At 37.4% G+C, this 17,562-nt stretch overlaps 1 protein-coding gene across 2 annotated transcripts; it reads left to right on the forward strand.

The window, feature by feature from the left end:
- The first annotated feature begins 288 nt into the window (after positions 1 to 288).
- LOC121430749 (nuclear transcription factor Y subunit gamma-like) lies at positions 289 to 15,771 on the forward strand. Of its 2 annotated transcripts, XM_041628131.1 has the most exons (10): positions 289 to 405; positions 3,337 to 3,445; positions 4,155 to 4,229; positions 5,397 to 5,510; positions 6,206 to 6,301; positions 6,930 to 7,115; positions 9,955 to 10,032; positions 10,910 to 11,035; positions 13,366 to 13,470; positions 14,159 to 15,771. In XM_041628131.1, exons 2-10 carry the CDS (start codon positions 3,341 to 3,343, stop codon positions 14,273 to 14,275), a joined length of 1,002 nt encoding a protein of 333 aa, XP_041484065.1. In that variant the 5' UTR covers positions 289 to 405; positions 3,337 to 3,340; the 3' UTR covers positions 14,276 to 15,771. The 2 variants fall into 2 exon arrangements, with proteins under 2 accessions (XP_041484065.1, XP_041484066.1); XM_041628132.1 differs by lacking the exon at positions 9,955 to 10,032 and having other exon boundaries at positions 292 to 405.
- Positions 15,772 to 17,562: the final 1,791 nt, after the last annotated feature.

A 17,562-nucleotide genomic window follows, 5' to 3' on the forward strand; every position in this document is an offset into this window, starting at 1 on the left:
ACTTCTTTGATACAAGCCATGCACTTCTTTGATACACTGCATGGCTTGTATCAAAGAAGTGCGAGCCAAATTTAGGTGCGATCATACGCCGAGATCAGAATGGGGGCTATCACCCCCCCCCCCCGGGCCCGTACCCAATACATCTCAAATGGCCCATCCCTTTTAGGGCTAAGAAAAAAAGTCCACCCCCCTTCAGCTTTGAGCAGTGCCGCTAGTTTGTTTTTTTGTGTGTGTGTTTTACGTTTGCATGTCACAAGCATGCACGATGTGTACAAGACACATCATACATGTACATGTAAAGTACCGTATACACACAATTATCGGGTATCATCGCATTCCACATCGGCTAGCCCTTGACGCGACTCGACTACGAATTTGTCTTTTTAGGGTCATTTTTCTTGTATGGTAAGATCTAATTGTGAATATCCTTGCACTAGGTGATGAATAATATTTAGTTGTAGCTTGTAAAGTTAGTAATTTTGTATTTTCCTCTCTTTTTATCGCCGACCTGTCGTGCTTTGTAAGTAGCCCAATCGTAAGTCGATTTTGTCTGTGCGGTGTATTGGCATAGCGTGATTGGTTGGCGGTCCGTGCAACGGCTGTCAATGCATATGGTCATTGGCTCTCGCTTGCTCGGCCAACAGCCATTGAAAATTCCCCATTTCTCCGATGCCAACTTTGGGCAAATCACACGTTATGTGACCTCACAAAGGTGTCAATGGACCCCCAAAATGTTACGCTATATCTACAGATTTAGGATAAGGGGATGTTTTATTCAGATACATCTGATTATTGGCCAAAATTGTAGATGATGTTTCCACTTCAGGGATTCCATTCCGACCATAGGCTACTGACGTGACATTGACAAAAGAGTGATGAATTAAAATGTGTGTCATTTACATACATCCAGACGTATGTGTGGGACTGAACTTAAGATTTGAGTTTTTTTATTCTCCTTTGTTAATATTGTTTGTGATGCTTGTTTGAGCAAGGAGAGCATTGGATATCAAAACCTTTGCCCTTTCTACATTGTTTGGCATTGTTCATTATTGTCATTTTGGGCAGTAGAATTTCTGATTATTTTTTTCTTAACTAAAAAAAATGGTCTAAAAAAATATTATAATCCCGGATAAACACCACGTTAGATCTAACTTTAGCCTGGAACTTAAGTTAGGTAGATCTATATAAGGATTGTGAATAAAAAAATTAATGAACACACACAAGATAATTCAGAATCAGATCAGCTTGAAGGGTCCGTTTCAATATTGCAATAACATATTTTTAATAAACTGCAGTCTGTATAAAAGCTACTGAAACATTTCAATATGAAAATAAAAAAATTAATTGTACATTTCTTTTTATAATTATTTAGGGCCCATATATTATTTTCAATTTGATTGTTATTATTTCTTATTTATTAAGATTGATTATTTGTATATATATGCATACAACAGCAAGGCATGTCTTTATCACTCATTCAATGAACAAGGTTATTGTTCTCAGTTATATCTCCATGTGTGGCAAAATAAAGGTAGCAATGTTTGGCTAACTTTCTCTTTTTGTTTGGGGCAAATGATTGATGTTTTTACACTGACAGTTTCCATTACACCTATCATTTATACAACTTGGCTCTTATTTAAATTTGATACTTTAAATCATTTTTTTCTTAATTAAAAATTGAGATCAAAAAATGAAAATTTTCTTGCCATATTACTTTCCACCAATAGAGGGCGTACACAAAAATATGCCCAAATTTTAAGTTTTTGAGCGCTCTGGTGAATACAAAAATTATTCCCAAGTTACTAATGAAAAATAAATTGCAACTGTATGGAAATTAGTAATTTTGGTCACAAAAGTGATATTTTAATGACTTTTTAAAGTGTCTGCTCTGGACAATAGTCCTACCTGTAGATTCCCCACAGGCAGGGTGGTAGCAGTGAACAAGTGGTCTTTATGAAGTATACTTGTACAATGTAGGTCTATGTAGCTCAATAATGCAATGAATGTAGAACCTATATCACTGATCAGTGCCGAGGTGATGTTATACATTTATTTCTACATTTTTGCAGTCATAATATTTTTTTGATATTCCCAATAGTAAATACATCTTCTTTGACCCCCCCCCCCCCTTCCCTTTCATTCCCATTTTTCAATGTGCAATATTGTAAGAAAATGATTTAGGTCATGGGAGTGGCATGTGTGAGTGTGCATCACTAGCATATCCAGCACTAGACAGCCATCCGTTTCAAGGAGTTTTTTTAATTTTTTAATTTTTTTAAATTTCTCCTCGTATACAGATGGCTCGCTATCGTGCAGCCACTATTAGGGGACTTAATATGCAAAATCCCCCGTCGGGCTTTTCAATTTTTGTCTTTAATGAATAAAACTTTTGAAAATAAATGCGTCCGAAATGCACATTAATCCCTCTTGGCATTAATTGCCCCAAAACGGGGAAAAAATCAAGTTAAAAGGAACCAAAAACAGTGACCTACCTTGGCTGTCGGGCAACTTCACCTCCCTGTTTTATCCGAACTTACATGTAGTACATAAACATATGGCCATTGAGTCCCCTGTACAGATCGCGCTAGAACTTCGGTCTCTGTATTTGGTGAGTGAAGCCAACGGAGTTAAGCTGAACAACCAACATAACAGAGACCGAAGCTTTTGGTCTAATCCAGCACATGTTGGCCTACTGTATGGCAAATAAATGTATGGGCCCATGCATAGGCAATTAGGCCCATGATATGCTTTGTAGGATCTGATGCTAGATACGCCGCATGCCTCCGGGTAACATCAGTGTTAAATTCCACTTATGATCCCCGGACATGACCTATTTACCACTCTCACATTTCATTGTATGAAAGTGATTGTTTCTCTGATGTATGTATAAAGTCCTTTTTTATAATAGTCAAATAATAATTATTGAATTATTATGACCTGTGTTATTTTTTATTTATTTAGTAACCAATTATATTTATTCACAATCTACTGGTACTCATCAAATTGCCAATTGGAAGAACTTGGTAATCTCTTCATTTAGTTACCAATTATATTTATTCACAATCTACCGGTACTCATCAAATTGCCAATTGGAAGAACTTGGTAATCTCATATGACAAACATTAATTTCTTTTTTGTTTCAAACTTTCACCTTTCTGTTTCATTTATATTTTCTCTTTCCAAATTTATCTTTGGCATTGGGCTCAATATTTGAAACTCTTTTAAGGCGCTTCATAATTTTGATTTCTATTGACAACAAATCAACACCAACAAATTATTCATGACTTGGACTTATTACAAGGATTTGTATGAGATTGTTTTATTTTCCCCATCTAGAGTTATGGATTCCTCAGACGGTCCAACAGGCAGCAACCAAACTGAATCTCAGATGCATCATGAACAGTTCTGGGAGAGACAGATGGAAACCATCAGGAACTTGAAGAATGTAAGATACCATCTTTAACCATAAAGCTGTAGTTTCTATGGTAGCCTATACTTTTGGCAGTTGTTATTTTTGCTTTTACCAGTCTGATGCGGTTACAGAAAACGTGAATGATACGTCTGATGCACATACAGTGTAGCAACCACTGCGGACACATTCCTGTCTTGCTTTTAGAAGCTGTTTTCTTTTTATTTATGAAGGTATGATTGCATACTTTCATACAAAAAATCCTGCACTGAATCCTGGTTAAAAGAAAACACTAACTAAAAAAAGATGGGACTTCACTTGTGTAGGCGGTTGCTGCTTCACTGCTCATAGGCCTCCACACCGGACGTATTGCTTACGTTTCGAGTGACAGCAAAAGATATAGCTGCACATGTGCCTAGATTATAAGCTAGTGTTAATGGGAGATTGACCCCTGCCAGTCTCTCTGGTTGGTGGTTGGGGTCTTGCTATAATATTGGATCAAAAGTTTTCAGTGTAGCATTATCTGAAACGTCTTTCAGATCTGATACAACAAACTCTGCACATGTATTCCATAGTGCTCAAATTGTTGACAATTTTTATCATATGAATTTATGCCTCATGTGCTTTCATTGAATAATTAAGTTATTACATCATAATCTCTGTGATTGATGTCATGGCCATGTTCTTCAAATATTACTCCTAGATGTTAATGAGTTTTTTTCATCTGTAATACTTTTTTCGACAGAGTGATTTCAAGAAAGCGCAGGAGCTTCCGTTAGCCAGAATCAAGAAGATTATGAAGCTAGATGAAGATGTCAAGGTATATATTTGTGAAATAATTGGCTCTATGTAATGATTAGTATTGGTAGAGATGGGTGTTTCATAACGCTGTTCATAAGTTTAAGAGCGACTTTAAGAACGACTGGTGATCCCTTCTTGCGGTAAGTGGTATATTGATTGGCGATGGTTTAGTGCGTAAGAATGGTTCACCATTCGTTCTTAAAGTCACTCTTAATACAAACAGCTTTATGAAACAGCCCCCAGGACACCTATCCCTTAAATTTTATGATATGATATCTTTTTGTAGGGGGTAAGGGTATAGTCGTGCAGGGTGGAGCGGGGTTGGAAAATGATTGACGGTTTTGTTGTTTTGATAATAGTAAATGGGATTTGTATTAAAAATACGCCAAATCCATTCTGCAGAGTGTGCAAGGCGTAGATTGTGTCATGTTATGGGGGGGGCAGGGGTAAACATATGGTGCGCGAGCTTTCTCTGCCTCAGCACCTTCTCTTTGGAATAATTTAAGAATTATACCTTGATCGCTGGAGACCTTCAAATCTTAACTGAAGTCTTATCTTTTTTTAAGAGTATTAGTTATTGGCACTTTGACACTCATCCAAACTCTCTCATTCTTTCTTTTCTTGTGCGCTCTGGAATAGAATATTTCTAGATAGATGGCGCTATATAAATGCCTATTATTATTATAATTATTAAACAAACAGTGATTCTCTAAGTTGGTTTCTTTTTTAAAGATGTTATGGATCAAATGTGGAATATAATTTTGAATGAAATTCTTCAAAAGGGTTCATCTGATTTCTTTGATAATAGTCTAAGTCTGGTCAGTTTGTCCAATTCAGCTTAGTCTATTTCCTGCATCAGCTGTAATTGATCATAAATTATTTCGGAAATTATGCATGCTCACATAAAATATGCCTGAGATTGATTCAAAGTATTGTTTTGTTCATCAAATTTATTTGTCATTTCATTTTCAAAGTACTTTTTATTGAAACATTGAATCAATGAGAATCTCATTCACATAGGATCTGATAATTTTCCTGGAAATCGAGTCCAACAAGTACTGATAAATTAAATTAAACTTCTTCCCCTTATATGGTAAGTATATATGTTACTTGTCATTCAATGTCATTAATCTTTCAAAGTCATTAATCATTAAATATTGTATTTCTGTTACTATCCATTGTACAGATGATAAGTGCTGAAGCCCCGGTGTTATTTGCCAAGGCTGCTGAAATCTTCATTACAGAACTCTCACTCAGAGCGTGGCTTCATACAGAAGAGAATAAAAGAAGAACACTTCAGGTTTGTCACATGACCCCATGTGTTTCATCCATTCATATCACATATATCGATAACGTCTTTATCTCTAGTCCTGTCAATAATCGCTTGATTTCGCCACTAGCGATATCGATAACCTTTCTCTTGTTGTCAATAATACCCACTATTGTGTAGGGACACAGTGATTTTCCGCGATTTCACAGTAACAGCCCTTCGAAAAGTGGCTTTTCAAGCGGAAAATCAAGGAAAATGTAATTTTCCTCAAACTGCAAAGAACAGCAAGAGAAATTACTCCAAAATCTCAACAAAATACTAGCCACAAAACATGATCTCACCCCCACTTCACTATTATTTAACCATTTATATTCGATGAATGCAGATTTTAAAGCGTTCTTGGTAGTGGCAGACTATGTTCTTTTGTCAATAGTTATCGATATCAATACGATATTTTTAGCATGATTTCGACAGAATCTTCTCAACGATAACCCCCCTACATATATCACATATAAATGATATAAAACCCTATAGATAATCATAAACAAAAACAATTTGTGTTATGTTTGTAGTCAAGTTATGTTTCTGAGCAATTTATTGTATGACGTACATGTACAAAATTATGCATAACATGTTAAAACCAGGCAGTGTGGTGTACCAGATACATTATTTTGAACATGCTCAATTTGTTACAAATCAATAACTCTATGTGTTTCTATCACCAGAGGAATGATATCGCCATGGCAATCACCAAGTATGATCAGTTTGATTTCTTGATTGATATTGTACCAAGAGATGAGCTCAAACCACCTAAGAGATCGGTAAGCAATTATTTGTTAACATTGGGAATTTCAGATATGTTGCCCACAACAGAATCATATTTTCCAGAGCTGGTGGGTGTTTCATAAAGCTGTTCGTAAGATACGAATGACTTTACTCACGACTGGTTATCCTTTCTTGTGCTATGTGATATCCCTATGTAATTTATTTATGACCTGAGAACAGGTTCCAGTCGTGTGTAAAGTCGTTTGTAACTTTATGAACAGCTTTATGAAACACCCACCGGGCCTTAGTCATTACATTTATTTTGAAAAAACATATAAAGATATTGATAAACTGGCAGTTGGTCTTACTGGCAGGGTTTAAAAAAGATAATAAAAATCTTCCCCAAACGTTGCTGAAATTTCACATCTTTACATCCATGCTGTTGGCATGTATTTTCCATATTTCCTTGAAATTGTTTTGATTTTAGTTGGAAACCATCTAGAAAATGAAGAATATTCCCTTCTTTCTTGACTCTGAAAGATAGTTTGCAGTCAATGTCATGCTTGATCAACTACATAGAAATCTACATGTGGGACTGCCACATTGTAGTCCCACACATTACTTATCCTGATGCATTGATTTCTTATACTGATTCTCCTATTAAATGCTGTTTTGTGTATACAGGAGGGTCAGCTGCAGCAGACGGCCATACCGGCCGATCAAGTCCAGTATTATTTCAGCGTTCCTCAGCAGGGTCAGAACCAAGGGTCAAGTACCGTGCAAGTCCAGAACACCGCTGCTGCTGCTACTGTGGTCAGTGCTGCTAACACCTCAGCTGGTCAGCTCGCTACAACTCAACCACAAGTTCAGGTGACCTTTAGCTCTTGATTTTAATGTTGCCTTCCAGAGCTCGTTGCTCTCATTGGGCGGTATTCTAATAGGCATTTTTTACTTAAACCTGGGATAACTAAAACCACACTTTTATGGAAAGCCAGTTGTCCACCTAATTCACCAGTTCAAAATTATAAATTTCCTGCTGCAAAAAGTTGTATAAAAATTTATTGATTTGTGAAATGGGAAGAGTAGGAAAATACAAAAATATTATGAATTTCACTTATAATAATTGCCACGCATATGGAAGAAATATTATGAAGCCTGGCATTCCATAGAAATGTTTAAATTTCTAGTTTGGACTATGGTCAAACCTAGGTTTAATTATCAGGATACCACCCTGTGTGTCTTTGTATATACAATGCAGTCTCAATTCGACTTTTGTATGGTACAAGAATTACATGAACATGTAGTTTTTGGATCTGAGAAAAGGTCCCAGTGAACATCCTCTATGTGAGGTTCTACCGACTTTCACATTCAAGCACTTTAGCACATGATCACCCTATCAACATCACTACATTTTCTCTCTTATGATACCATCTTTGACCTCACAAAACATGTATTTTATTGAATGTTCAGTGCCGGCCCCCACAGAAATGTTGTTAGCCTAACAGAGGGCTGACAATAAGTCCAGGCACATCTTGCGGATTATGAAGTCAAAAACATTTATTTAAAGGGGAATCCAGCCTTGGCCATAAAATGTTATGTTGGGAAGGAGAAAAATAAATTAAACAGAATGGTGAAAGTTTGAAAGAAATCGGACAAGCAATGAGAAAATTATAGCTGCTTTAAAATTGAGATCACTAATACTATGTAGATTTCAAATTGGCAACTGTGTAAGTAAATTATGACAAGGGGCAAGGACAACTTTCCCATAGGCCATGTACTTTGTTATCAGGGATTTGTGGTTTTCTCCTAAGTACACATTCCCCTGGGGCAGTAATCTAAATATAACCCAGGTAGTATATTGTAGTATGTCCTCATGAAAGAAAAATATAATTTGAAATAAAACTTTTGGGAAAAATGACATTTTAGCCATAATATGTATTGGAGTACATGGAAGAGTAGTCCTTGCCTTACATCACTATGACATCCCATATGCGGCCAATTTGAAGTCTCCATGGGTATAGTGATTACCAATATTTACAACTTTTAAAAATTCATAACGTTCTTGTTGCTTGTCGAATATTGTTCAGATTTTCACCTATTAACTTGGCTGATTATTCTTTTCCTTATAAAAACAAGTTTTTATTTGGGTTGGATTCCCCTTTAATGTATAAGTAATGTATTGCAGGCATCGCTGCCGCATTACCGGTTGTAGTAGGGTGCCTGTTAGCGCTAACAATGTTCCTGTACAGGTGGTTTGGATTTAGTGTGGGGTTTAGTCCTCAAAAGGATAGTAGGGGTTGGTAGAATGAAGTCAAAATGAAAGAAAAAAATATAGAGATAATAAAAGAAATAAAAGATATTATTTCTTTCTCGGTTGTTTTTAGGACTCCTACACACAATCTCACAAAAGTTTTTGTCTCTCTTATCGTATCGCCAGAAGCAGGGGGGGATTGGCATCATGCCCCCCCCCACCTGTCCTTTTAAGGTTAAGGTGGTCACAGTTTACATTGATTCAGTTCATTTTATCACAAATCCTTTTTATTTCATATGGACATGTTACAAACCATCAGTAAGGGCTCATTCAAACAATCATTTTGTCTGCTCATTTGGGGGTTCTTTCAGACCATGATGTTTTTTTTCTTCAAAAAATTACATTGAAGATTACCTTTTGGCCATGAAAGTTTTATAGGGGAATGTGGTATGTCAATAGTCTCTCATCCTAATTCATTTTCTCATTTTCCTTTCTAAACCTTGTCCACCCTATATATCCTGCTGCTTTTTCCTGTTTAATTCATCGCATTCCCGACTCTTAATGTGCATACATTACATGTACATGAATATGGATTGGATTGCATTAACCCACTCCCTGTCCTTCCTTACTGTCTGGTCTTTCCACTTAATGCTTTATGGTATATAAATTTCATTATCCATGACTCTTTGTCCCTGCTGCTCTACTCTTTGCATTGTATTCTTTGATTTGTGCCAATAAATCTCACTTTGCTACCTTTTCCTTGGTTGAATTCATTTGACATTGACACCTGCTTTGTTTTCTTCAAACTTTATTTTGTTTAATAATTATTTATTGTTCTTTGTGATGCATTGCTTTGGGTTGTCCATATGGGTTCCTTCCATGTATGTGTTTAACTGTTGTAAACTGTTCCTTCACCGATGGTACGGTGTACCATGGTACCGTGTACCCTTTGATTTCTCGCTTTCCATCCATTCACTTTCCTTGCCCACCATGCACCCTTTGTACCTTATCATACACCTTCAATTACTTGATCATACACCTTCAATTACTCACCATGCATCCCCTGTACCAATCATATACACTTGCTACCTCAATGTGCATTCTTAATACCCCTTGGTACCATTCACTGCCCCACTATGCACCCTCCATACCTCACCATGCAACCTCCATACTTCACCATGCACCCTCCATACGACACCATTCACCTTCCATGCTACAACATGCACACTCCATGCCACACCATGTGACCTCCATTAACCAAATACCATATTCTATCTCATCATGCACCCTCCAACCCTCCCTTGCACCCTCATTATCAAAATGTACCCTCCATGCCATTCATACCTCAATCCTGTCCTGCACTTTCTTCCATGTACACGTATCTCATACCCCCTTGCTTTCTCCACCATGCACCGTCTGTACGCATACCACGCTCCTTTTAACCCATTACCACTACAGTTTATCACCGTTGGTGGTAACCAATCTGGGACTAGTGGTACCCAGCAGCAGCAGCAACTGCTTCAGTCTTTGCAGCAGGTGAGTCTGATGGTACCACACCGGTACCATCAATGTCGGTACCGATAAGGGCTACCACCCCACCGGGTTTATTAATAGCTTCAGGTCCTGTTCCCTGAGCCTTCCCCCTCGGAGGCCTGCGATGGCAAAGTGTTAACTGTGGAGGGGAAAGCGTTTATGGGTTTATTTGCCGTATGTTCCATGTCAATTTCATTACGGTACAAATTTTAAGCAGAAAAGCTTGATTACATGTACATTCCCTCTTCCCCTTTTCCCATGTTTGATTGTTTGACATGGATCAAGGCTTTCAGCATACACTGTATGCAATCCTCAAGGTTGTAGGCCCTCACGTGTACACAGCATTGCCAGAATTTTCTAAATGGTCAAAGAGTTAGGGGGTCAAACCATTGTTTCCACCCAATGTCTTGTTCCTCCTACACTTTGTCTGATCAGAGCATTCAGGTGTCACTGTGAATATGTAAACTTTCTAGAGCATTGATTTGTACTCCATTAGGGACAGTGATTTTACATTTGAAAAAAAAGCCTCTTCATTTTTGCGAACCTGTAATTCCATTTCAAACTGGATCTGAAATTGAATTTTGTTATAGAACTGTACATAACCAAAACATGGATTCCGTATTGCAAAGGTATTGTCAATGAATTTTCAAACAAAAGTACATAACCAAATCTGATTTCTCATTTTTATTTACTGGTTAGCAGAAAATCATTGCCATCTACTTCATTCAATTGAAGATGATCTTATTTAAATGTACCCAATCATGTAGTTTTCATTGATGGTATTATTTTGAAGAAACATGTTTTCTAAAACATAATTGTTCATACTGGAAATGATGCTATGCATTGATCAGCCCATTTACGGAATACCTCTTTCTTACAGATCCAGACAGGTTCGGATGGTCAAACGACCTTGATAAACTCACAAGGTCAGGTCATCCCTATCCAGCTACCAGCGGGTACCAATTTACAGCAGGTGGTGGCTAATGCCAGTGGGGATAATCAACAGGTAAGCACCACAAACTCACTGGCCTGTATTCTCAAGTCGGGTTTAACCCTAAAAAGACTGGGGGGGCTGATTCAGCCCCCCCTCGACATTTTTCGCGATAAATCCGCCGCGCAAAATTTTTTGACCGCGTCGCTCGCTGACTTTTTACTTTCAAGTCTCACGTAACTTTTGAGACCAAAATTGTGATCCCCGGGTACGCGGTTTCAAAATTACGCAACATTTCGTAAGTGCATGCAGACCCAACATTACTCAAAAACGTGAATTTGTGTACAAATCCAATGCAAATAGTGTTCTTAGCCAATATTCACAAATGCATCATTATTTTTCCTTTTACTGCTTAAAATCAATTAATTTTATCTTTTTTATGGTCTAAATAAAGTCCCCGACAATTTCCATTGAAAAAACAATAAAAAACAAAAAGTCAAAAAACAAAGAAATACATAAGAAATTTAGAAAACAATAGAATACATGAGAAAATAAATGTGATTTTGAAATTTTTTAAAAATCAATTTGATCAGATGCCTATCTAGAGTATGTGAAACAAAAATTAGCATTTCAGGGGCATTATTTTATTAATTAGAGCAAACTTATGATTTTACGCATAAATTAGCATAATTAATGAGACATGAGATTTTTTGCAGAATTTGATGTTATAGTTTTGTAGATAATGCCATTGGTAACGCGTGTGCCAATTTTTGTCGCAATAGCGCGATCGACGGCTGAGATCATAGGGGGGGGGGCTGAATCAGCCCCCCCCCCAGTCTTCTTAGGCGTCGAAATAGCCCAGTCTATTTAGGGTTAACTTAGACCATGGTCTGATTCTGTGCTAAAATTATGGGAAGCCAAACATTTCAAAATATTGTGTACAGTGATTGCTTCGCATGTTTACTGTGCTCTTTACTAATTCTTTAATGGTAAAGACAACTGTCATACTTATTCTTCTCAGGCGGTTAATGTTTTGGTAGTCAAATGAACTGATACATTGACCCTCTAGTGTTAGAAATTAATTTATGTAACAACTGGCTTTCCATAGTTAAACCACAACTCAAAACCAGAGTTTGAATTAAACCTGACTTCAGAATACAGGCCACTGGGCTTTATTTCAAAAGAAGTTTCAATCAATTGTACTATGGTACAACACCATGGTTTGTGCAGGTTTCACCTGTTATCGTGCTTCAATTAGGCACCCCTTGTCAATTTATAATTGGACTTTTCTTAGTGTATGTGATGAAATTAGCGTAATTATGTACACAAATCTGCATAAACCATGATTTTCTACCATCTTACAATTGAAACCTCTTTTGGACAACTGGATTGTGTAATTCTCCATGGGCTGTGTAGGTAGAGAATGGAGAAATATGGTACACAGGGTAAAATGGAGCACACCATGACGGTTAAAATAAGAAGACAACAATTTTTTATTTATAGTAAGTCATTCAAAGACAGCTTCATCATTTTTGGAAAATATGCTAACAGCCGATGTAAAATGTTGCATGGAAGCATTCATAATGAATTTGAAGCTGGTACTCACATTTTTTTTTTGGACATGATTTGTATAAAATCTTATTAGGATATTGGTTTGCAGTGCTTTATGGTGAATGCCAGTTATTCTATGCTGCTGGCATGTAAAGTAGATTGCACAAATTCAAGTTCAGTTTAGTACCATATCTTGTTTTGCATCTTGTTGTTTGTCCTAGTTTTTAGCAAGAAAGATGCCAAACTTAGATGATATAATATCTTTGCATCATCAAAATGAATTATAAACAAAAGGGAGAACAAAATAGGCTGTGCCAAATTTGACTTATCTTGCCAAAATAAACCCCAGTTCTGAATTCATGTGATCTGGTGGGTGTTGCATGAAAGTTGTCAGCACTGACTGAATTGTTAGTGCTGACAATTTCAGTGAAACATTGGTTTTGATTGGCTGAAAGGCACTGGTCTCTGACTGTTACTGTGGTAACTGTCGGAGAAAGACTACTTGTCAGTGCTGACAACTTTCATAAAACGGTCCCCTGTTTCCCCTAATGCTGTACAAATTACTATGGCATCTGACATTTGCTTGGCAAATGAACATTTGTTTGTCCTTGCAAGCATCATTTTGGTCAAACATTATTATTTGGGGCACAATATTCAGAGTACTGGTATAGTTTGGAGGATCACTGAGTAAAGTATCTCATCCACAGAGGTTGGCAGGTCTGATTTTAAGGTTTTTCCTCCTTTTTTTTTATTGGAAATTCCTCTTTTTCCCATTGTGATTCGTAGTTTGGTTGCACAAGATTGGTAACTCCTGATGATGTAATCAATTAATGTGTTTCCGATTCTTTTTTCAGATTCAATTTGCTGGCAATCAGCTGCAGTATGTCAGACAAAGCAGCTCTGGTAATCAACAACAGACGGCTGGACAGGAATTCATCACACAGCTATCAGGAGGACAGGTAATGCTACCAAAGCCCAGCGCACACTACGCGATGTGATCCGATGGGATGTTTTAGTAAATCTTATCTTGCACGAAATGTGAAGGTTCCAAGAACTAAATGTATTTCATTTGAAGTTCAGCATAATGTTAGGAATAGTACAATCATAAGTTTACTTTGCGGCAAGCCCTGTGTTTGAGTTCAAATTGCAGCCGTTGATGACGTCACTGCCATTTGAAATTGAACTTGCTTTTATTCCTACAGGGTTTGAGGCTTGAACTAGACTAGAATTTTGACTTCAGGGGCCCGTTGCATAAAACTTTTTACCAGTTTTTACCAGTTTTTGCCCTGTGTTAAAGTCAGTGGTAGAAATCAGATTAACCTTAGTTTTCAGTTTTTACCAGAGTTTTCTCAGGAAAAACGTTTTATGCAACAGGCCCCAGTAGTCCTTACCACGATTCTGAACTCTCATCACTACGATTTTCTTGGCTTTAATGTTTATCTCAAATGTTATTACAATTTCTTTGAAATTCGGATTGCAACAAATCGGATAGTGTGCACCATATGAGATAACTGTTAGCTCTATGGGATAGCAAGAGTGTGTTTTTTTTTATCAAACTCTTCTCAATATTTCATTTTTCAGTTCTTATTGTATGTTCTTGTCGATACTCTAATCTCTGCTATTTCTCTCTTTAACACCTTCCCACAGATCTTCCAGATTCAACAGGTTCCTGGCCAGACCCAAGCAGGTGGTAACCTAGGACAACAGGTGTTCCTTCAACAAGCCTTGCCGGAAACGACGACTACCAGCTCAGAGCAACAGTGATTGACACCTTGTATAGTGACCACATGTTAGGAAGAGAGACATACATTGTAAAGGGTATCACAGTTGATGGCAAGATCTTCTAAGGTCTCCTGTCCATATCCTGTTTAAATCAAGCGAAATGAACAACTTCTGAAGGACATTGAGCGGATGATGTGTGATTCGTTGCATGTTAGGATGAAGGATAGTGCTTCTGTTAAAGATCTTCTGAGGATATCCCACATAAATCAAGCGATTGCTACAATCTTTGATGCGATTACAGGTGATATTAGGAGCTCCTATCGATGTTCTTTTTAAATCAAGCTATAGCCTCCATGAAACACTGAATGGAAACCTTTATTGCATTTTATAAAGAAAAGTAGAGCTTCTATTCAAGGTGTAGTGTGGATATCCCATTTGAATCAATCAATTGCTTCAACCTCCGAGAAACTGTGAGTGAACCTCTTGTATTTTAATTCTGAAATAGGAAGAGACACAATTGAATGTTATAGCTGATCTGTCGATATCCAAATCAAGCGGTTGCTACATGTACAACCTACATGTGGAACAATGAATGGAAACGTCTATGTGAAATAATGGATGGAAACCCATTTTTTATGGCATGCACATGTAAGGAAAGAGACACAAATGATGACCGACAGTCACTATGCTACCAGGGACCGGTTGCAGAAAGAGTTACGATCAAACGCAATTAAAAAAATCTTACGCAACTTGATTTTTCAGCCAACGAAGCACCCGTATTCGGGACTTGTGCGTGATGTTTTGACTTGCTTTTTAAGCACCCGAATTCTTTCTGCAACAGGCCCCAGGTTCTCTTACTGGTAGCAACAAACTTTAATAGAGCAACAGTGATGGGCACGGTTGATAGGGCTGTCATTGAGTCGTTTTGTTTGCCTGTAAATCTCAGGGGAGGGAATATCCATACTAGGTGACAGGGAGTTATTGAATGTTAGGTTTCTGACATGATACTGAAATTATTTTGATTCCCATGTGCAGATGGCCCTGGGATGCCACTTTTTCAGACCAAGCATAGACTGCACATTTCTTGTTTGCAAATGCCCAGCCTAGGTAATTTCAGCTGTTTATATCCATTCTGAGTGGCTTCCCTCTACCAACATTATCGTCACCAATATTTGTCATGCTTTTTTTTATCACACTTAATTTATTAACAGAGTTTTAGTAACTGTGTAGTGCTTACTGTTTAATGAAATGGCTTGTACAATTCTTAACTATTGAAGATAAAAATTGATTCAATGTATATTTTGTTTTCCTTTTTTAAAGTAAAGCACATAAGTTTGTTCCGAATGAACTGGTTGGTCTAGAAGGTCAGTAATTGGGGCAGTTTCCAGTAGAAGCAAAACAGAAATTACCAAGATAAGGGTGCTCATGGATTTTATTTGTTTTATATAGAATGCTTCTTGTCATGTAATTGGTATCTTATTGGAAGCCATCTTTGTTCATAATTTTTATAAATAAATATGAATTTGTACATATTTAAATTGATGTATCATCTAACATGTATTTGTGAGATTACGTTTTTGAATGAGGTTATGAAGGATGATATGATGTATTATAATGTGATGTACATGTAGGTTTGCATTATGTTTGATGATATTTCTAATGTACCGATGATGATAACTGTGACAATGATGTAAATTGCATGTGGTAAAGATGAATAGGGGTGATTGTTTTTATGGTAGGTGGTAATGCTAATGCAGCTGATGATGATGGTAGTTCTAATTGTGGTTGCTGTAGTGATAATGATGGTTTTGATAGTGATTGTTATGGTGGTGGTGATGATGGTGGTGGTGATGATGGTGGTGATGATGGTGGTGGTGATTGTGATGGTGGTGGTGATGGTGATGGTGGTGGTGGTGATGATGGTGGTGGTGGTGATTATGGTGATGGTGGTGGTGGTGATGGTGGTGGTGGTGATGATGGTGATGGTGGTGGTGGTGATGGTGGTGGTGATGATGGTGGTGGTGGTGATGGTGGTGGTGGTGATGATGGTGATGGTGGTGGTGATAGTGGCGATGATGATGATGGTGGTGGTGGTGGTGGCGGTGGTGGTGATGGTGGTGTATGTGATGATAATGATAGCACTTGGTGAACACGAGGATTATGCTGATATTTGTGATGGTAATTATGCTTGGTAGTATCATCAATGTCGCTGCTGTTAGTGGTGATAATGAAATGGCTGTTGATGGTAGCGATGGAGTTGATTGCGATCATGGGGGTGTTGGTGTTGGCCAAATGTTTTTCATTAGTTATGTATGTAAGATCCCAAATCGAATTTCCGTCATTGGACAAAATGAAACTGAATTCAATTGCACCACCATCATCATCGTCGTTACAAGTGCATTATATAAATCTTAATCATTATCACCGCCATCGTCACTACCATCATTCAAACAATTATCACCACCAACAGCTTCGTCATCATCATCGACATCATCATTATCATCACCATCCTTATCATTACCACCATCGACATCATCATCACCATCATTGTCATCATCATCATCCTCATATCCATCTTCGTCACCATCATTATCAACACCACCATCAACATCACCATCATTGTCATCACCATCATTATCACCATCATCGTCACCATCATCATCACAATCATCACCATCATCATCTCCATCATCGTCACCATCATCATCGATATCATCATCATCCCCATCATCGTCACCATCATCGTCATCATTGTCACCATTATCATCACCATCATTGATATCGCCATAAGTATCATTTTTATCATCTTCAACATTCAACGAACCTATATACCAATCGTGCTAAAAAGACACACTGGATAAACCCGTCCTCCTCGATATTACGATTCCAGTGAAATCATGGGCGATGAAGCTTAAGCTCACGTTGAAAGGTTTCGTTTATTACGTATTCTTGATGATTGCAAAATATTTACATATTCTGGATTACTATTGGTAGATAAATCTGGCAGGCATACTTCAAACAACTGTATGCCTCTTCAAAACAGTATCTAAGCTACTACAAGTATACTTTTCCCAAAGTACTCTTTTTCACCGAAGCTTTAAACCTCCATTTTACTTGAAGGGGAATCCAACCCCAATGAAAACTTTGTCCAGACGAAAAAGAAAAATCAGACAAATAAATATATGAACATTTAAACAATATCGGATAAACAATAAGAAATTAATGATTTTTTGAAAGCTGTAAATATTGCAACATTACCCATGGAGACACCAAATTGGCCGCATATGTGATGTTATAGGGATGGAAGGCAAGGATTATTCTTCGATGTA

The sequence above is a fragment of the Lytechinus variegatus genome, chromosome 17 (assembly GCF_018143015.1).
Source record: "Lytechinus variegatus isolate NC3 chromosome 17, Lvar_3.0, whole genome shotgun sequence".
Classification (NCBI taxonomy): domain Eukaryota; kingdom Metazoa; phylum Echinodermata; class Echinoidea; order Temnopleuroida; family Toxopneustidae; genus Lytechinus; species Lytechinus variegatus.